The 23,135-nt window shown below is 38.9% G+C and overlaps 1 protein-coding gene across 1 annotated transcript in view; it reads left to right on the forward strand.

The window, feature by feature from the left end:
• Positions 1–1,638: 1,638 nt before the first annotated feature.
• LOC124121196 (partitioning defective 3 homolog) overlaps positions 1,639–23,135 on the forward strand; it is a 98,970-nt gene continuing 77,473 nt past the window's right edge. The window contains exon 1 of the mRNA XM_048391568.1: positions 1,639–2,341. Coding sequence (XP_048247525.1) covers positions 2,222–2,341 — 120 coding nt within the window. The 5' untranslated portion in view covers positions 1,639–2,221. The remainder of the gene's footprint in view (positions 2,342–23,135) is intronic.

Consider the following 23,135-nt stretch of genomic DNA (forward strand, 5'->3'; position numbering starts at 1 on the left):
TGCGTAATGTGGGTAATTATTAACCGTTAGATGGATATAGTCATCATAAAAATTCGGAGTTCAATAAGATTCATCTTTTACCGACTTGAATCAAACTTGCTGCTATTGCCATTTGCCCTGGCCTTGTTACTTTAAACAGAACCTTAAAAATATTACTTATTCAATAAATGTTATAGCTTTGAAAGTCCAAAAACGAAACTAGGTATATATTTGGCGATATACATGAGTGAGTGAGGTTTTACGCCGCTTTCAGCAACATTCCAGCAATATCAGGGTGGGGGGCACCAGAAATTGTCTTCATACATTGTACCCATGTGGAGAATCGAACCCGGGTCTTCGGCGTGACGAGCGAACGCTTTAACCACTAGGCTACCCCACCGCCCCGGCGCTATACATGTATTCGAAACGTATGGGTAGTACTCTTAGATCTTCAGCCACTTTGATTATTTAGACTGGTTTAACCCTCACAGGCCCCAACTACTAAATATTAAAAACATCAATGGCTTCACAAGACTCCACAACAAAGGGTACTTTTCAATTATATACTATATGAAAAAAAATGTATTAAGACTCTTGTCCCGAAACTACTTTTTAACGTCATTTGAGATTAAAAAGTACAATTATTTTTGGATAGAAATTCAGATAACAATGTACAGACCCGGTACAAACACTCCAGTTCCAACGATGGGCGTGTTCTTTAAGTAAGTAATTTAATTACAAAGATTATCGTCTATTATTCCGAGATATAACAAGATACCACAATCTACAGCTTCACGAGCATTTCCGATTGTATTTTACGGTTCCCGAGAACACTTGAGTGGTTTCCTTTCTGCATTAAGTTCAAGAGAAGCCCATTCTCGACTTCCGTTACTCTTCAATTGACAAAATCAGTTTCACACGCAACGATTCCCATGTGTGTAGAGCGTATTGTTGTATATAACAAATAAAAGGTGGAGTTAATGCTCCCATCATGCCGGTTCTGGCAACGTTTCGATAAAATAATATAACAAGTCTACGGATTGACCTAACTGTTTGTAAAGATGTTTACCCAATTAACTTAAATAGTGAGTTATTTATTTTCAATACTGCATTGCTATATTACAAAATTAAATCCATAGGGACTTAATTTTTTCGAAAAATAACTTTTATTGAAGAATCATATATTAAGGAGAATTTAATCTAGCATCTATCTTTACTAAAAGAAGACACATACGTTGATTTTGGTAATTTTGGTAAAGATTTTATAAAAATGGCTAAAATATGTTCATATATAGCAGACCATTAAATAGATCTATGTATGGTCTCTGTATATAGTTAGTCAAACAATATGATGTTTAGCCGAACTTAAAACACCTCTGAAAGCACGTACTTGTTGATTATTGAGCGTAAAGTGTTCAACATTGAACAAATACTTTGTAGCTTTAAAACAAGCGTCTTCAATGGCAGATGTATTCAGCCTTAGTCATCTATAGATAGTGGTTCTTTTAAATATTCTTCCTCTCTGTTTACAATTGTAACAATTGTTTACCACGCACAGTGACCGCAAAGTGTTATGAAACTGTGAATCATCCATACCTCTGATCCACTTGAATGACCCCGCATCTATACCTGGCCGAGTTTCAAAACGAGGCTCAGGTAAAATGTAATCAAGGCCTATAGAGGAAGTCGCTAGCAATGGGTCATGAAAACACGAAGATTGACACGAAATTGGGGGTGATGTAGGGCACTAAGGGCCTCAATTACGGGATGATCGTGTAATAACAACACCTGTTCTTAATCGACCTCCAACCAGGCGCCGTATAACGAGGATACGGGGGTAAATTCATTCAGAGAACAAAGTGAAAAGGAAGACTGTCAATTCGAGTGGATTCGTCTCCTCTGCATGGGAAATTCTTGATGATTGCAGACTAATTATCGATGTGGGAATGAGGAAGAGCTTCGACTTAGGACCATTACTACAACGGGCCGTGGAGTATGGGGCCATGTGATCCTCACAGAGTGAGAGACGGAGTATCAACTTACAAGCGAACGCTCGGATGAGGTGTTATGAGGAAGAGAGCGACCTGTGGCCGATTCAGAGGACGGCAGTTTAATTTTAAGTTTTCGTGTATTCTTGATATTGTACTGGATTATTTAACTTCATAAATTCGTCGGTAACCTTCTAAATGTTGCACAGATCGAACCATTTTCGCTTGGAAAGTTTTATGTGCAAATTCTGCTCATGAAGGTGACAGTTTGTTTTGAAGAAGTGCGAGTGATCGTACCGTGTGGCGATGGCGAGATCTTGGTTCGAGAACTCATTGATAAAGCGATTACTAGATACAAAAAAGCAACGGGAAAGGTACGTGTATTTTGAAATTTTAATTTTTGAGATGTACCGACACTTTCTGTTCAATTTCAGACAACCAACAACTTTATTTCAGTGTATTTTTAAAGACAGATGGTCGGGTGACGCCATTTTGGACGGTCACAAAATTTGTTTGTGTTCCGAGGAAGTTGTTGGGTCACTTTTTCAGCGATTATTTAATTTCTATGAGTATGTGGCTGGGTTGAAACATGTTTTCCATGATTCAATGAATATGTTTTCGTAATGCACCATAGTATATTGCGTAATCTCGTCCCAGGTGCGTTTTATTTGATTTGAAAGTTTGCGATCCCTTGTCATTAAACTAATCAAGGGAGGCCACTCTGTTGTCGTATCTGTCAACCTCAGGTGGGTGTGGCAATGTGCCAAGACTCACCTGTTTGTTGATGCTTCGTGGAATAGCTTCAACATATTGCATTTATACTTAAACTATGTTTACTTAATTGAATTGCATTGTTTCATATGCATGAAATACATCTAAGCTTTATTGCAATATTTATTTCTGTAATTGAAATCCTATATATTTGTACCCTGGCTTTTTAGCTAGTTGGTCATGTCTGCAAGACCAAAATCCATGGTATTTTGTGTTACTATGGTTTCTATAAATCGTACATGTGTCAAACAGTAAGCATAATTTTTATGCATTACCGTGTTCGCTGTTGACATTCAACAGTAAAGTATATCCAGTAACAAGCAGGCAACTTAGTTGTCATGTCATATGAGAAATAAAGACTAGGTCTAAAGGTCCTTTAGGACATATTCTAATTAAATTGCTGAAAGTCTAACTTAACTAATTAGACATTGTTAGTTCTTGTTTATTTAATGATATATTAGATTGTAGATATATATCTGAAATATTGCCAATGTAAAGTTAAATTTCATCTCACTCACTAGTATATATTAGGAGTGCTTCTTCAGTTTGCCTTAGAGAATGTATAATCACAATATAGATCAGCACTGGAAATTGGCTCTAGTCCTGTAGCCCTTGCCAAACTGCCCAATAGTTAAGGTATCATAAGGCCTAGCAGAAATTTGCCTAGTACCAGTAGTAGGACTTTGCTAAATGTTATCTTTATAAGGACTAGTTGACTAAAGATGTTGGTTTCTACCACTGTAGATGAGCCTAGATCATATTTTTTATTCATGCTTTTTTCAGTGAATTTATAAACAAGGGATAGGGCCAACATTTGGCTGTAAGAATTGACCCCTCAAAGACATATAAGTATGAATTACAGGTCACTGTTGGTCTACATGGTCTATGATTTTACTGATCAGCGTCCGAAATTGGCACTAGTCCTGTAGTCCTAGCCAAACTGCCCAATAGTTAAGGTATTATAAGGACTATTAGACATTTGCCATTTTTATTGGTTTTGCTATATGTTATCATTATAAGGACAAATGGACTAAAAGTAAAAATGTTAGTTTCTTCCTCCGCTGATTCTGATTATATGATATCAACATGATCATCCCTGAAAAAAGAAAGATGTTGCAAGTTCTAACCACAAGGCAGGAATTCAGAAAATATTTCAACCATACCAATATTGTCTGAGACCCTATTTACCCAAACAGTCAATATAAATACAGCTCCATACTGCTTCATACAAAACAGGTGTTGAAGCCTAGGATCATCTGTCCCCCAGACTGGACCTATTGGGGAAGGGGATCCCATTGTTCTCTCTAGCCCTGCTTCTTCAGGTGGTGTAAGAGCAGGGGGATGTGGACTTTGATGTCGGATAGGCCACGGAGGATCTGGTGTTGATTTATGGAATCAAAGTATTGGCTTATCTCACTCAGGGAATCCATGGCATTGTTCCGTTAGGAGGCATCCGTGCTCACAATGCATGTTATTGTTAGTTTGTGTATATCAGGATATCATGAAGATTGTATGACTGATAGCCTGGCTGTTGGGTCTTTCTGATTCATCTGTATAGATCACTTGGTTGTATTGGTGGTTTTTATATAGTAGTGGGACGTTACACTGATGCATCGGTAGATCGCGATTTTTCACTTCTCGGTACAAGTATCGATCACAATCGCACACTATGTAAAAAGTATCGATTCTTACGTTAAATTTATTCTTTAATAAATGTTACACCAAATGCTAAGTACTTGTGAAAAATATCAGTGAAAATATAAATGATTTCGTCCATTGCGCCATACTTGACACTGCCAACTGTAAATCGTTAGTGTGCCATGTACATGATGTATGTGGCCATCCTGTCTATGAAAAAGATAATAAATGAAAATATTTACCAAGTTCCATACCAATTTGTAAATAATCTTTATCATGTTTATAGCATCTTCCCGGGGTAAGGGAGTTAACTGACTACCAGACTATAAAAGTACCGAAAAAGCCTGGAATTATTGAGTTACATTTTGGCTGGACAAACGAGTCTATGCATAGCCCTATAGATATCACGTAACAAAACTAACACCTGTTGGTAAACTGCTGTGAAGATTTTGGTCGAATCCTGGATTTGCAAAACATGTACCGAAAACTTAGTATCAACAGATATGTTCCAAATCTTTTCATGGTTTTAATCAAGGTGCTCACGTGATTTGATCCACTTCGGGAAGTAAGATCAGTTTAATTACAATATAGATCCTGATTTTCAATCAGATCGTCTTCACTGGACGACATCATTTATTTGAAGCCAATGCAAGTGATATGAGAGGTGGAATCTGATTGGTCAGTAGGAGGGACATTGAAGGGCCCAACTCATAATAGCCACTGATGGCTACGATCAAACTCAGAAATTCCAGTCTAGTTTGTCAAAGATGGAAATTGGACTTTTTACAGTTTACAGTCAGTTAACTCCCTTGCCCCAGGAAGATGTCTTTATGATCACCCTGTCTGAGACTGAATATGTACATAACAGTCCATGTTTTCTGACCCGTGAAGATCCGGGTAGAATAGGTCTTCAGCAACCCATGCTTGCCGTAACCATGGTAACAGGCGACTATGCTTGTTGTAAAAGGCGCCTAACTCACTTGGTTGATGCAAGTCATCGATCCCAATTGCGTGGATCGATGTTCATGATGTCAATCACTGGATTGTCTGGCCCAGACTCGATTATCTACAGACCGCCGTCATCATGGTCATGTAGCTGGAATATTGCTGAGTGCAGCGTAAAACAACAAACCAACCAACCATGTTTTCTTGCGTGTAGTACACTTTTTTGACATAAAACAACAGTGTAGAAGGGGTATGTAATTGCCTTGTAAATATTATTGTATTGTTTTTTTGTTTCATCGACGACCCGAAAGAAAAATACCCCAGTATTCATTAAACCTATAAGCATGATAAGTATAAAACATTTGAGTCATTGGCTAGATTGAAATTTATTAATATCTGTAGCCATTGTAATTAGATGTCAAGAAAATTGTCACCATTAAATTTAAGGAATTTGAATCAAAATAATATCACCTACTGACCCATATCCAAGGCATGTTACCATGGTTACCTGCGGCCCATGTTTTCTTTTGTTGTTTGCCCGCATACTATTGTAAATTTAACATTGGAGACCAGACTAGAAGTAAGTTCCTTGTGAATTACTTGTGAATTACTTGTAACAGCATGTATTCTTTGAATGGGCTGTTTTTGTATGTGCAAGCAGGCACAAGGATAGGCTCAACGATAAAAAGTCAATTCAAAAACATCAGGTCACACAACCTATATGGCTGTCAAAACTTTATGGATCACATTGATTCAAACCTCATACCAATAAACAGTACCCTGGTCAGCACACAATATACAGCACAGAACACAACTGAACAATGACCCAGTATCCCAATATCCCCAAGTGTACCAGTACAGAATTTACATGTATACATACACACCTCGCTATAAGGCCAGGGCCACTTGGACCCCTGATTCCATGTTATAAGAATGCAAGTGCGCCCCTCCCTGACAGGTTGGAATTCCCAGAATTTAATTGGCTGTTATGTGACACCTAGCCTGGAGACTATCTGGGTAAAGGCAAGTTCATTGTCTCCACTGACTGGTGAAATTAACAAGGGCAAGTGTCAGTCATTAAGTGGAGCCTCTGTGAATTAACCGAAATGAGCATGCGTTAATTTCAATCTCCAAGGTATTTGTTATTGTCAGTTATCAAAGAAAATTCTTTTAGATTATTAGATCCAATTCTAAAAATGGTATGAAATTCATTTTCTTTTCCCCCACATAATTTAAGGCATTTTCTCATGTATACTATTCAAACAAAATTATGGAATACCCAAATCAGGTGGACCTTAACTTTGTTTGAGTAGTATAGTTATCGATGGGCCCACTCTCAACCTGTGAATATCCTTGTTAGAATTGCTGTTAAGCAACCCATGCTGACTGTAAGAGGTGACTATGCTTGGCAACTAATGGGATCGGGTGGTTAGGCTCGCTGACTTGGTTGATGCATGTCATCGTATCCCAAATGCATTGATCGATTATCATGATGTCGATCGCTAGATTGTCTGGTCCAGACTTAATTCTTTACAGACCGCCGTCATATAGCTGGTATATTGCTGAGTGCAGCATTAAACAAAAAACACCTTACACATTGTAATGGTCCGTCCGGTCGCACAGACATCGTCAACATTTAAAAATAAACTCTAAAGCTTATGAGGAAATGAGACTTTAGCATAATAAGAATAACCTTAGCAAAGTTAAGTCTCTTTTAGTTGCTGTGTGTACTGTTTACAAAATAGTTACATCTCATTGACAACTATTTTGTGCCTAAATCATAGTCTTGTGTCTTGAGTCATCATATTTCACTTACTGTCCTAACAGTAGTCTTAATTATACTATCATTACCCCACAAATGTCACGTTTATTTCACCACATGCATGCCTCATGATGTATGTTTACCGTAGATATGATGTCATAAATAATATCAGACGCTACTCCATCGCTGCATGATGGAGTACCGGTAGAAGATTGTCATGGCACGCTCTGACACTGAATGTTGGAAATGACATTTTTACAACAAAAACACTTAGCATGCTTAGAGAGACTTTCTCAAATGTCACACAGGAAGACAAATTAAATATTTTACTAGATTGTTGGCATTCTTGAGTGAATCAAGAACAATGACAGGAGAGACGCTTCATGTTTTCTTGTTTTTTGTTATTGGTGCACTGAGCAGTATTCTAGCTATATGACAGTGGTCTGTAAGTATAATCAAGTCTGGACCAGACAATCCAGTGATTGGCGGTATTAGCATCAATCGACATTAGTGGGATACGATGACATGTATCGACCACCCTGTGATCCTGACAGTCGCCTCTTATGACCAGCATAGGTTGCTGGGGACCAATTCTAACCCAGAGTTGTCAAGGGGTTGTTTATGGTATCGTTAATTGCTTTTATCATTGTAAAACAGGTTTATGAACAGCGAATGTGTCCGTAGATAAATTTCAAATACAGAAAAGTTTGTTCCTCTTTCAAGGTCACCATGGTCACAGTATTTCTAAATATGGGATGTTGCTAAAATTATTATTGAGGAAAGAAATTCCGATTTATCAAATTCCATTCAAGCAGGAAGCAATATAATTTTATGATTTCAAGGAAGGTATTTCGAAGACAGTGGTGTGAATTGCTCCTCAGATAGAATGTTAGTTGTGCAGCCTGTTGTGGATGCCATGACAGTTTTATGACATCTTGATACACTTGTATGTGATGTAATTCAATGTTTAGTGGAGCTCTGTGTATTGAGAACTTTATACTCTCCTATCAGTCTTTTATTGCTGGGTTACTGACTCCAGATAACACATTCATGATTCAAACCTCAATTTTTGCTAGAATGTTTGTGGTGCTTTGTGAAGAGGGGCATGGGTGGTCTTGTCGTGTGAGGCACCACGATTCACTGCGTGTCCCATGGGCACTCCAGAAACCTATGATCAAAAGTTCGAACCACTGTTTGCCCTGTTTATGTTTCTAGGTTTGTCAGCACCATACCCGTCCTCGTGGCCTTCACCAAAATGGTGAACGTCTGAGACCTGCATCACTTCAAGCTTTCCTCCCACATTAAGCTGACACACCATGATATATATGTTCATAGTGATGTTAAACAAAACTCACTCAGAATAATTCTTGAAATGTTATGTTATTTGCATTGTGACCGTTTTGCTGAATCCAAGTGACAGGGAAATATTTTCTACTCATTTTTTATTCCAAATTTTTTTTTTAAGATTGGTCTTAGGTCAGTAGCATATTTTGCTGACCCCCCCCCCCCCCCCCCCCCCCCACACACTCTCCTCCCCCCCCCCCCCCCCCCCCTCTTCTGGGTTTGTCAAAACCATACCCATGCTCGTGGGTTTCACCGAAGTGGTAAACGTCTGAGACCTGCATCACTTTGGGCTTTCCTCCCACATATAACTGGAATACTGTTAAAAGCAGCGTTAAACCAAACTCACTCACTCTGGGCACATGGTCTAGTAGATAGAGCATCTGCCTGGAGAGCGGGTCAGTGTTTGGATCCCTGGGGATGGCTGATGAAGTCAGAACAGTTTCAGAACACATTTGCATGTGTTCACAGATGGTCTACTTTGTATAATAAATTAGTAATTTTTTTGCAACCTGTGCTATTCAAAGTAAAATTGCTTTCAGATCCCTTGAACATGTTGAACAGTAATTTTATTGCGCTTGGGTTGTAAATCAGTTGAATGCTTGATATTGAGCAGGGTTAGGTCACTAGCATGCTAATTAACTAACCCAAGGGAATGTAAGCTGGAGGAATTAAACACATCACCATGCTGTCATGGCTTCAGCTTATGGAGGAAGGGGGTGTGCAATTAGCTAATCTCCTTGAAAAATGATCAATCATTGAACACCTGTGCAGTGTGTTGCTGAAGGCTGTCAATCTGTTGGTGTGATGGATGTCAAGATGTGTTTTCGGGGCACTGTGAGGAAATATTTTATGGTTCATGTCAGTGATTCATATCACAGACCAGCGCTCTGTGCCAAGATTCTGTCTTTGTGAGTGAGTGAGACTTCAATAATATCCCTGCAGGTCTTGTGGATGTGAAAGGAAAGCACAAAGCCTAAGACCTTTAGCACTTTGATGAAACCCTCGAGCACAATGGTGCTGACAAACCTACAAGCATAATTAGAACAAATCTGGGATTAAAACTTAGAAGTTTTCTTGCACACCTGAGCATATTGATCCAGCTGTTTTCAACAAATTGTAACAAAACTCTCCCCTGCCTAAGGAACATTTTAAAGCCTAAATATGTTATCCTAGACTTGTGCTTAGTCTCTCAAAATATATGATTTTAATAGAAAAAAACAAAAAAGGAGCCTCAGTGAGATGGAGTAAGCCTGTGGAAAATGTAGACTTGCTTTGTTTAGGACTATAGCATTGCAGTAAGGGATGGGTGGAAGGGAAAATAATATGGTTCAGGGACTGTGAGACAGACTCATGTTATTCTTTAATGGGGTAGTAAACATTCAGGTTAATTTCTGCCATTGTCGGGCACCACACATCTTCCGGAGGCAAGGGAGTTAACTGACTATAAAAGTCCGCTTTACACCTTTGCCGAACTCTAAGGTACGATGCGCCACAAATGGCTATTATGAGTTATGTCCCTTCAATGTGCCTCATTGACCAATCAGATTCCTCCTGTCATGTTACATGCATTTGCTTCAACAAAATGGCAGTGCCAAGTGAAGATGATCTGATCGATAATCAAGATCTATATTGTTAGAAACGGGTACAAATGCTTTGCGAATCTTGCAATTGACCGAAATCTGCATGCCAGTTTACAAACAGGATTTTATTTTGCAATTTTGCTTGGACTATGCAGTCTCGTTAGTCCAGCCTAAACATAACTCCAAAATTCCAGCCTAATTTGGCAAAAGTGGAAACTGGGCATTTAAAGTCACTGAACTCCCTTGCCTAGGGAAGATGGGCACCACAGTTCACTGTGCAGAGTTGCATCCCTTGGTCAAGAGAGGATCCAGAAATCATGGGTTCAAGTCCCTGATTCACCCTGAACTTCATACCTGTCGTTTCACCAAGGTGTATGTTTGTTGTTTAACGCCACACTCAGCACAAGACTACCTGACTGCCCCTCTTTGGAGCAAATCAGACAGACAGACTCTTTGAAAGTGGTTTGTATAAGGAAGCTCCTGATAGAGCTCTTAATATTTCACTTTTTGAAAATAGAATTGTTGAATGAGTGAGGGTTTAATGTTGACACAGAATGATCAAAGAATGAAGGTGCACACTTTATTACAAAGAGTCGTCTCCCTTTGCTGTCAGGATCGGATGGAGCTGGTTTGAATCCAAGACTAGGTCTGAACACACTTGCCTGCATAGTGATACTGCTCAGCTGCAGGAAAACATGCATGACCCAGAAATCATGGTCAATGTAAAACTGACTTTAGAGAAATGTCTGATATTTCCAGCTGAATTCCTTGCACACAGAGAAATCATCAAGTTGCTATGACATCAAGACATATTGGGGATGGGGGATGGGGCCATGAAGTTTTGTTTGAGACAGATATTTATTCAGTCGACTTAGCCAGACCCACCGTTTTTACTCCTGATTTGTTTGTTTGTTTGTTGCTTAACGCCGCACTCAGCAATATTCCAGCTATATGACGGCGGCCTGTAAATTATCAAGCCTGGACCAGACAATCCAGTGATTGACATTATGAGCATTGATCCACACAATTCTGATACGATGACATGCAAAGTCAGCAAACCTAACCACCCAATCCCTATAGTCGCCTCTTACGACAACCATGGGTTGCTGAAGACCTATTCTGACCTGGGTCTTCACGGGTTTACATGGATCTGTAAACCTTCAATACCCAGCTTCCCTCGTCCACAGTCTCTATCCTATAGAAACCACAAGACCGGGAGATAAACGGAACCAGCTCCACCATAGCCCTGTAGGTCACATCTGTATGCAGGAGAAATTGATAATGTACAACCACCATGAACCCAAGTATGTTATGTTAACTAAGACAAATATAGAGCCATTATCTAATCGCTTCAGATGGCATTCTAAGTATTTATCTTTTGTGAGGGGTTTAGGCATTGTCAATAATTGTAGGGCAAATCCTCACAAGAATTTGGCTTGTTTTGAAGTGACAAAGTGGGCCACTCGGGTAAATAGGAATTGCTTTGAGGAGAAAGAGAAACATTTCCCTGATTAGTTAGTGGTTGGTGTGACCTTTACAGTGTCTCCTTGTGTGTGTTTAGAAAACTGCACGGTGTAGTTTTCAAATCATTCCTATTGTTTAATGAGTGCTCAAAATTCCCCTTAACTTTGAAAACTGATTTTATCAACCTTAAGGGTTTCCGTTTTTGTATGTAATAAGGATGGGTATTCGCAGTGTGAAGGGTGTTGCAACATTTGGCGGTACACTCTCATAAAGGCCATTTTGCGATATTTTCAAGATATGTTGAGTCCACACTTTGGCCCTCAAGCTTTCAATGTTAACTTTCCTCATGGAAACTTTCCATGTCCAGTTGACTAAGGCGTCGCAATTCGCTGTGCAGAGTTGCGTCCCTTGGGTACACCAGGAACCTATGATTGTGGGTTTGAATCCCAGTTCCCCCTGATTAAGTTTCTAGGTATGTCTTTAAGATTTCAAGTGGTAAACGCCAGAGACCTGCATCACCTCTGGTTTTCCTCTCACATTATCACGCTGTGATATAACTGGAATACTGTTAAAAGTGGCGTTAAACCCAACTCACTCACTCACTTAAATTACTGTTATCCTGGTAAATACTGTTTAACCCAACTCACTCAGTTTAATTTGGAAATATCTTCTTGAAAACATTGAACTCTGAGAGCATTGGAAAGCAGTACATAAGATTAAAGGAGAAAAGTGTATAAAAATGCCAGAAAAAGGGAAAAAATGAGACAAACACAATAAATTTTGCAACTTATCTGTTTATTGTATTGTATCATGCACCATGCTGTTTATTGCACTTTCCTTTAAATCAAGAGGATGGGTTATGGTCCTATATAAACACTGCACCATATGTTTGTATAGGTGGGTGTTATTTGACAACATCAGCATCGTGTGGGTTCCACTCGCCAACATCAATGTTAATGTTTCTGCAGTGTGTATCAGCAAAGTTTCAGTGTTAAGAAATAGGCTTATTATTGACTCACCACCGATTAAAGTAAGTTGAACTGGTTCCACACCTGAGTAAGACCTTCAACATGTTCAATGGATGTGTTGCCTTTATTTGCCACCCCTTGAGATACTCTTATAACTTACGTTTTTTTGGTTTTGATTAACGTGAAGTTATTTTTTTGTGGTCTGCCATTTGATGGTTGAAAATGCAGAGTTATCCCTCCTTTGTCATTTTTGAGAACAGTTTATTATTTGTTACTAGGTGAATGGCCATTTGAAATTATGGGGGCAATCTGTTCTCTAAAATGCTTGTGACCGTCTCCGTGGTCAAGTGGTACAGTGTCTGCCCGGAGAGCAGAAGGTTTGGGGTTCGATCCCAGCTGCATCATACCAAAAGACGTTAAAAGATGGGACTTGTTGTTACCCTGTCTGGCACTTGGCATTAAGGGGCTAAAACAAGGACTGGTCGGCTAGGAGTCAGTATACTGTGTCTGAGTGGGCTATTCTTGTTAAACTGCGGCTTGGTATCTCAGTTGGCAAGCACTAAAAAATCGGCATCAGTCCGGACTAGTACAAGCAGCCACACACACACTTACATGCAAGTTGCTATAGGAGTGCAATAATCTTGCATGCAACATTAAACCCCATTTCACCTCACCTCACCCAATATATAAGAAAACAATTAGTACTCAGGTTATACCATGTTCACCAAAAAAACCTGAATGTGTTGATGATGATGATGATGATGTGTCTTTGATCATCCTGTGCCAACATTTAACCCTCACTCTTTGAACAATTTTATTTTCAAAACAGTGAAATATTAAGAGAGCTTCCTTGTACAAACCACATTCAAATAGTCTGTCTGTCTGTCTGTCTGTCTGTCTGTCTGTCTGTGTCTGATTTGCTCCAAAGTTGAGACCGCACTCTGATGTATTAGGTACAGCTATCTAGCAAAGGGAACATGCTTACCTCCAGCTTCAGGAGATGTATTTGAGCTATGTCTTTGTAGGAGAATTAAGAGGAAGCCTGTTTTGTGTTACACAGGGTCAGAGGGGAGGTGGCTAATGTGTTTTGGTTTCCTTTTACCTGTAAGTGGGGGAGGTGAGCGTCCGGACACAAAGACAGGTACAGCTACCTTGATGTACAAGATGACGAACCCAGGAAAGTCAGCCATGGCGTCTGTGGCCTACTCAGAGGCCGCAAGTCTGCAGCAAATATCAGTAAAAAATTCCTAAATTAGGATAAGAAGGTCCAATTCCTTGTTTCTTCCTAACTAACATTATGGCTTTGTGGAGGTGGCTTGTGTTTCACTGATAAAGGGTCAGTAAAGAGCAACAGGTTTTCAAGTTTTACATCATTCAATGTAATGTTAGCATACAATAATAAAACACCTCTTAATTCAAGAAAATTAGAACTTATAAAGATCCCAATTTTAAAGAAAATAAGGATTTTTCCGAATTGCCAAGGGTACTTATTTTGGAATCTAGATACATCCCTGGTTGTTCCAGATAAAGACATGCAAAGATCCGATGAATAGGTCTTCAGCAACCCATACTTGCTGTAAAGGCGACTATGCTTGTCGTAAGAGGCGACTAACGGGATCGGGTGGTCAGGCTCGCTGACTTGGTTGATGCATGTCATTGATCCCAATTGTGTGGATCGATGCTCATGATGTCAATCAATGGATTGTCTGGGCCAGACTTGATTATTTACAGACCGCTGTCATATAGCTGGAATACTTCTGAGTGTGGCGTTAAACAACAAACAAACAACAAACAAATAAGGATGGCAGGGAAGTCGACTGTGCTGTACAAGATGAGGAAGGGGATTATCTTCTTGTAGCTTTTCCTCCATCCTGATCTGGACATGATGCAGAAGACAAAGGGATGAGAAAGAGGAAGAAAGTTTGGTTCACATAGAGGTGAATTAGGGAGTTAATATGTAGCAGACAGTGTCATACTTGGACCAGGAAAATACTGGGTTTGAACATTGAACTGTAATCCTTGGATTGCAAATCTGTGTGCGGGAAAGTTTATGGAAATAGATTTTGATAAAATCTGATGCATCCCTGGGGCTCCATAGGTTGTGAGGATGCCTTGATTTATTAAAGGAGTTGAATAATGTGTGTTGCATGTGTTTTGTCGGCGATTTCAGCTCAAGGTCAGAACATAAGTTGTCCCAGTGTTGTGAGGGGTACGTGTGGTTTTATGCATCCCGTCTTAAGTTTTATACCATATCTTACCGATGTTTTAATATGACTTTGTAAAAGAATTAAAACAAATTCAAAATTGGTAGACAGCTGTTTTATTGAGATCAGAAAAAGCGTGCAGCTTTAAGTTTCAAAACGGGGTATAAGGCATTTATTCAGCATGTCAGAAATTCATGTGCAACCTGTCTTGTTTTTGACGGGTTATCAGCAACATACCAGCAACATTCCAGCAATATTCCCGCTATATGACAGGGGTCTGTTTATAATAGAGTCAGGACCAGACAATCCAGTGATTGATATCATGAGCATCGATCCACGCAAATCAGATACAATGACGTGCATCAACCAAGTCAGTGAGTCTGGCCACCCGATCCTCTTACAACATGGGTTGCTGAAGATCAATTATGACCCGGATGTACATGGGTATAAGAGGGAACAATTTCCTTCACTCAATAACTCCCGAGTCCTTTTATCTCAGTGAAATGGAGCGGAATGATACCTGAATTCAACATTAAGGAAGACTTGGGGTCCTTGAAGCTTGCGGGGCGGTGGGGTAGCTTAGTGGTTAAAGCGCTCCGTGGTTTAGTGGTAGAGCGGAAGGTCCGGGGTTCGATCCCCAGCCGCGTCATACCAAAAGACATTAAACTCTGTATTCTAGTGGTAGAGAGTCCGCCCGGAGAGTGGAAAAAGACGTTAAAAGATGGTACTTGTTGTTACCCTGTCTGGCGCTCAGAATTAAGGAGCCAAAACCAGGGCTGTTCGGCTCGGAGTCAGTATACTGTGTCTGAGTGGGGTATTCATGTTAAACTGCAGCATGGTATCTCAGTGGGCTAGCACTATAAATCGGCATCATTCCGGACTAGTAGAAGCAGCCACACACACACACACACACACACGTGCATGCACACGTCGCTATACAAGTACAATAAATCTGGGACGCAACTTTAAACCAAAATTTCACCTCACCTCACCGTTCGCTCATTATGCCGAAGACCCGGGTTCTATTCCCCACATGGGTACAATGTGTGAAGCCCATTTCTGTTGTCCCCCGCCGTGATATTGCTGGAATAATGCTGGAATATTGCTAAAACCATACTCACTCACTTGAAGCTTGCTCCTCATGTATTTGGATCAAGGGACTCCGAAATCATGACATAATGACAAGAACCCCTTGATTTTAAGGCTTCATTTTGAACACTATAAAAAGTACAAATGCATTAAAATACAATGATAACACTACTTCCCTCTCTCTACCTAGTGTAATTCTGTTTCTGTGTACAAATGCGCGTCACTTTTCCTGACAATTACACACCCACCATACCTGCTAATTACTGGCTGATTTAGTATTGCTGAGTCCTCGTGGATTTCTGCCAGTGGTCCAACACACAGAGAATGTCATTCATGCTTTCTGTATGCAGGCATATAAATAACAGCTAATAATGAAGTCTTATCATATTTCATACACGTCAATTACCCTTAATGGCTTAAAGTACTAAGCTTGCTGGTACATATACATTTTCACGCTCAAACATGTGGCTGTGATAGTGGCATAGTGCGCAATTGACAGTAGTGAGTGAGTGGGTATGGTTTTACGCCGCTTTTAGCAATATTCCAGCAATATCAAGGCGGGGGACACCAGAAATGGGCTTCACACATTGTACCCATGTCGGGAATTGAACCCGGGTCTTTGGCGTGACGAGCGAAAGCTTTAACCACTAGACTACCCGACCGCCCCGCAATTGACAGTAACTTGACACAGTTTGACAAAGTTCACAAATAGCCAGTCCTCAGTGCACTCAGACTTCGTTCCCTAATGGTCTTGTCACATTGCGTAAATATTGCAATTTTGTTAAATTAACTTAAATAGAAGTATTCTACCATGTTTATGAATTGTTTAAATTATTATAAATTACATCCATATTTTTTTATTTTTTTCAAATACCCTAGTTGTTCAAATATTGTGCAGATCTGTTTGATTGAAAATGTTTTTTTCATCTTTTTCTTTGTTTTTTCAATTCCGTGACAAAATAATTAAATATTTTTTTGGCCTATTGCCTCTTGGCATATTGACGAAGAAAATCTGCCAAACAAGAAATTAAATTTGGCCTAGGTAATCATGTTATTGTCTGTTTGAGCTACATCCAAATGGTTTTCTATGTCAGATACACCATCAAATCAAATACGTACACCACATGTTTTATGGCAATGTCTCAATACGTGATCTGGATGATAACGTGTGGGTTATGTTTCCCTCTTCAAGAGAAACATGCCCTTACACCATTGGCAGATTGTCAATACCCCAGGCTGTTTTCCCTATATTTATGACATTTCCCCTAAGACTAATAGTGACTTCACATATGGTGACAGTTTCTCGATACCCAGAACAGGTTCACCTCAAGTACCGCTGTCTATACAACAACGCTTTTAGAGGTTCCACCGTGGGATCAGAAATAGCGGGATCTGGTCAAAGTTCATCTTTGTCAATTTGTCATACCTGAACAGGTAACGAGTGAATACCTGTGATCAAGAGAGGGAGGGGGACAAAGTACTTTGATCTGTACTATGGTTGAAATGAGAGCAGGGCTTGTCCAGGACGGTCCTTTGTGTTGTCAGGTTTATGATTCTGTGGTCCAGCACATCAGCTCTTTATGTTCTCAAGTTTGATTCGTGTGGTCCAATTATTATTAATGAACAGGATGACAGTTTCATGGTGTTGTGGAAATGGGAGAGCTACGAGTTGGATTTGTTGGAAAGAAAATAAATCAATTTTAAGATTGCACTTCTGAAGGTATTGGGGGGGTTGGGTAGCCTAGTGGTTAAAGCGTTCACTCATCACGCCAAAGACCTGGGTTCAATCCCCGACATGGGTACAATGTGTGAAGCCCATTTCTGGTGTCCCCTGCAGTGATATATTGCTGTAATATTGCCAAAAGTGGCGTAAAACCATACTCACTCACTCTGAAGGTATTGTTACATTTTGATAAGATATGTTTTCATGTCTGAAGACGTTTGGATTGGAGTACTGTGGTCTGATTTCATGGTCAAAGGTTGAGGGTAATCTGGAATTTGTATAATTCATGTTAGAAATAATTCATTTGTTTTTTAGAATTGTAGATCTTTCTGATTATGATGCTATCCAACCAGACTATGTTGCTATGTAATACCGTTGTTTTTTGTGAACCAATTTTCAGTATGACACCTGCATAGACAATATGAAGATAAAACGTTATGAATAAATCATATGAAAAAGTATAGGATTACATGGTTAAAATGGTAGATCTTGGTGTTTATTAGGTTACAAATGAAACTTAAACAAGAATATTGTTCCATAATTATCTTTACTCACTGCAAACCGTTATTCATTATCACACCATGAGAGTTTAATATGACTTAATGAGTAATATGTGCATGCTCTTTATTTGGTAATCAATATTCCAGTATATTTTCAATTTAATATTTACTCACATTGAATATGATATATGTTCAGGTAAATTAATAAGATATGTTTTCAGGACAATAGTAGATATTGCATTGAATGAGAGAATCTGATGACATTGGTAACTATGGTAACGGCTGGAAGAAATCTGGAATTAAAATAGTAAATATGAGTAGAAATAAGTATTGGTTACAGTTTAAAATTGTATGATTGCAATGACTCCCAACCGAAATCATTAATACATGGTTTACCCAGTGGGGTATGAGCCATTATACAAACTTGCAAGATAAGGAATTCATGAATAATTCAGGCACTTTCATCGTCTGATCATCAATATTCCAGTTTATTTTCAATTCACGACTGCCTGTTCATGAAGTGAGATTTGTGTCCTCATTGTCCGGCTATCTCTTAGGGTGTATTATCATGATTATGATAAATGAGACAATATATAATTCTTACCAGGTCTTAGTGTATTCCCTGTATTAATCATCTTGCTCACATAAATTCTTGATTAAAATAGTCTGGAAGGAAATTACTATGAGTGGACCAGCCATTTTGTATTCTGAGAGTACTGTATTCGGCGAAATAAGTGCCCAGGGCGCTCTCAAAATTAGAAAAAGGGGGCTCTTATGAGAATATTATTTTGGTGAGTTAAACATGTTAAAGGATGAATTTCGTGGTTTATGCTGACAGCCTGAAATGTTTATATACGACATATATATTTTTCCAGAATTTAATTGCCCATAATTAAGGGAGCATATAACACACAAGTGTATATTATACGCGAATAAATAAGTCTTGTGTACATTGATCAATCGGAAGGGGTGCTAATTGGGATTGTTCACTTGCCAATATATTAACAAATATTGCCATGGGTGCTTGTTAGAGCGGGGCACTTATCACGTCGAATACGGTATTTTTTGTTTATTTGCAGTCCGGCATTTGGGGTTAGAATTTGGTTTCCATTGACCTTATTTATGCATGTGGCCAGTTGAGATCAGAGGGTCATGGACATGGGACATTGCTGACATTATCCACCACTGGTTTGTGTGACCTAGACTTCATTATTTTCAGTCCAGGGAAGGAAATTAGCACCAGCCCGCTAGCCTGGATCAGTTTTGTTTATGTTAAAGGTATCCTAACATGCCTAAGGGCTTTCAGAGTTTCAAACATTTGTGGGGTACAGCTCTATTTTATTACATATATTCGGGCAAGTCGACATTCTTCGTTAATTTCCATTCCTGCAGGCTGCCGAGATATTGCTGGAATATTACTGAGTGTGACAAAAACAATCAACTTATTTGAGCAGGCTTAACTGAATACATTGAATACCGTATTCGACGTAATAAGCGCCCAGGGCGCTCTCAAAATTACAAATAGGGGGCTTTTACTAGAATATTATTTTGGTGAAAAAAAAATGAGTTGAAAGATAAATATCGTTATTTATGCTGAAATGTTTATGTACGACAGATATATTTTTGCATAATCCAATTACCCATAATTAAGGGTGCATATAACACATGAGTGCTTATTATACGCGAATAAGTAAGTCTTGTGTACATTGATCAATCCAAAAGGGGTGCTAATTGGGATTGTTCACTAGCCAATATCTTAGCAAATGTCACCGTGGGCGCTTATTAGAGCGGGGCGCTAATTACGTCGAATATGGTATGTTTGAATATGATGCTCAAAGAATCAAAGTAAGAATGTCTAGTTAATATACACTCTAAATTGTTACATCTTTTTGGGATCATAGTATAAAATCCCCAAATTTCTAAACTAGGTTTTACAATTTTTAAATGATTTTCTTATTCATTTTCAAGTATGGATAAGAGAAATCCACAGCAGATGTCTAGTAAACTGACCTCTCCCTATCACCCACATATAAAAATGAAGATGATTCATCAGTTATTTCTGTTCACACAAAATGTAACACTCCGTTTTGCTTTTCCTCCTCAGTAATAACATGATAGCAGGTTAAAGACATCATCTGCCAGTGCCGCCCCTCAGCTCTCCCCAGGGGGGCCACCTCCTCTCCCCTCTGTGATTATTGGTGTCTGGGATATACTGGAGCCTCCGTGTCTCGGGTACTACCTCCACGGCAAGGTTTTGCATCTGGTGGCTTTCAAGTTCTCACTGATTTGGTTTTTATCAAGGCTATGGAAGGTGTTATGCAGGGGTATTATCTTACTCCCTCTGATTTAATGCATGTGGTTGGCAAAATGTTGTTTGATGAAATATTGATCAAGTTGATGTTGGAAGAAGATGATATTTGGAGATATCTGGTCTATTTACCCACACTGGAGTAGAAAAAGTAATCTTAGTGTAACAACAAATTAATGGTTAAATAATGAGATCTTGAAACTCGATTTCGGTACAATTTTAAAACATGTGAGAGATTAGATAGTTATTGTACATGTAGATGGTGACTTATTTGTTTGTCTTGTAGAATGGACTGTACACATTATACTAGACTAATATACGGTCCATGAATCCTTTATTATGCGGTACATTTCTCTCCCCTTGAACATATTTTCCTGATGCTGGAATAGAGCTGGCTAGACTTGCTTTTATATAGTCTAGATTAGTTTTATTTTCATGAAATACATATATATATTCACAGTGATTGTGCAGGACTAACATTATACCTGTTTTCTCCATATTCTCCAAAACATGAACAGTTTCATTTCCTGGGAACGACTTAAAATGATTGTGCAGTGAATAATGTTATCGTTTTGAAATGGCCTTTAGAAGTAGGTAAGTAACTAAACATAAACTGAACAAAAAGGTTAGGGATCATGAATATTTTTGGGGATAGTTTATGAAATTGTGTGCTCAGTCTTCCCTACAAAAAAATATCCCTTAAATATTCATGATCCCTTTCTTGTTGTGTTCAGTATATTACGGATAAACAATCATAATAAACATAATGGTAGATCTATGGATGATGTTACTGTCCTGTTTATGTAACTTTGGGTTGTGGAATTGATAGCTACAAGTGTCAGTGTACGGTATTTTACTTCACTTATTTACCACGCTTCCCTTATATTGTAATTCCAAAGTGAATTTATACACCGACATTTTCCCATGACATAAAAAGTGTTCTCTTCAGCAGACACACTGACTCATCCTCTCATGTTACATATGTCTTAGTGGGTCGAAGTTCCAGTGTTATTTTTAAAGCTCAATCTCTGCCAGCCTGTGTCATCCTAGACAGATTCCTGCCTCCAAATCTTATCTACTTCCATCTCACTTCCTCAACAGGTTTATCTCGTTAGTACACAGGTGAGACCTGTTCAGGTGTTGAAGTGTTTTCATTAGTCCCTCTCAAAACTCCTGCTATTTTCCATCAGCCATGTTAACAAATGTCTGAAGTCAGCTGGTGTAGCTGACAGATGCGGTCCTGATTCATACAGTATGTAAAACCTTGTAGATACTGGGGTTTTCAAGTGATGTCTCTCTGTGTTTATTATCACCATTAGTCAATAGGCCTGTAGATAAAGTGACTATATATCACTTGTTAGACTTGTTACCTGTCCTTAAGAATGCCTTGATGTTCGGTCTGCAACATTTAGTCCTTTCAATCCTCTGTACCTTGTACATTAATTTTCTGATAATGTGTTTGTGTGAATATAAGCAGTGTTTAAAACACCCGCCTGCTCAACAGTCCGAGACGGTCATTTTGGTCAGTTTTAAGTTGCATGCCAGATGGTCGGGATATTATTGTATTCCCTAAATTACCTAAGCATTCTCGTTTAAGTTCAGTATAAGAGGTTGATTAGACTGTATATACATGTATTCAGCACATTATTGATGAATCAAATTTCAGTGGGTTAAGTTACGAAGTTGACAATCTACCAATATACCGTATTCGCCATAATAAGCACCCCGCTCTAATAAGCGCCCATGGTGATATTTGCTAATATATTGGCAAGTGAACAATCCCAATTAGCAACCCTTCCGATTGATCAATGTACACAAGACTTATTTATTTGTGTATAATAAGCACTCCTGTGTTATATGCACCCTTAATTATGGGCAATTAAATTCTGGAAAAATATACCTGTCGTATATAAACAGTTCAGACGTCAGCATAAACCACAAAATTTATCTTTCAACTCTGTTTTTTCCAACAAAATAATATTCTAATAAGAGCCCCCTATTTCTAATTTTGAGAGCGCCCTGGGCGCTTATTACGTCGAATACGGTATTGCTATTTTCCAAACATTAACATTAAATTCTGGACTTGGAACATTTTATATGGTCTGATAACTTGCAAAGTTGCCAGTCCGGTTGTCTGACTGAAATTTTGGGGGAATTTTGTACACTGATGTAAGTGATGTTTATCATGTGTTTTCATTCAAAGAACAGGATTTTCATTCTGCTTGCCTCGGTGTGATCTCTGCTTTACACAAATCATGTGGAATTTATGAATTAGTTTAATTATCAAACTAAAATTAATAGGGAATGAATCAGTATTTCTTTTTTACTAAATGTTTTATTTTGTTTTAAAGTTTTTCAAAATGTGTTTTCCAATAAATTTGGTAAATTGGTGTAATATGTTTCTTAGATATTAAGTAAATCCAATAAAGTTCCTGATTTCTTTGAACATCTCAGATAGCACTGAAGATCCCTGCATGTCAGTGTGCACCGATGATGTGGACTTTTCTCATGCAGTCAAACAATGGTTTGCGTAACAGACTCAATTATGTACAGCCTAGGATGGGGTTGTGTAGTCATCAAGCCGAAAAGGTCTAGGTTCCATTTCCCAAATTTGTATTTCTTGTATCAACTGTTGGGATTTTGGTAATAATAACGTAACTAACTCACTCACTCACTCACTCGATCACACGCTTGCTCACCCATTCGCTCACTTGCTCGCTCACTCGATCACTCACTCGCTCGCTCACTTGATCACTCACTCACTCACTCACTCGATCACTCACTCATTGGCTCATTCGCTCACTTGCTCGCTCACTCACTCGATCACTCACTCACTCACTCGATCACTCATTCGCTCACTTGCTCGCTCGCT

This window comes from Haliotis rufescens, unplaced genomic scaffold (genome assembly GCF_023055435.1).
Source record: "Haliotis rufescens isolate VD_foot unplaced genomic scaffold, xgHalRufe1.0.p SCAF_10, whole genome shotgun sequence".
NCBI classification, from domain to species: Eukaryota; Metazoa; Mollusca; class Gastropoda; order Lepetellida; family Haliotidae; genus Haliotis; species Haliotis rufescens.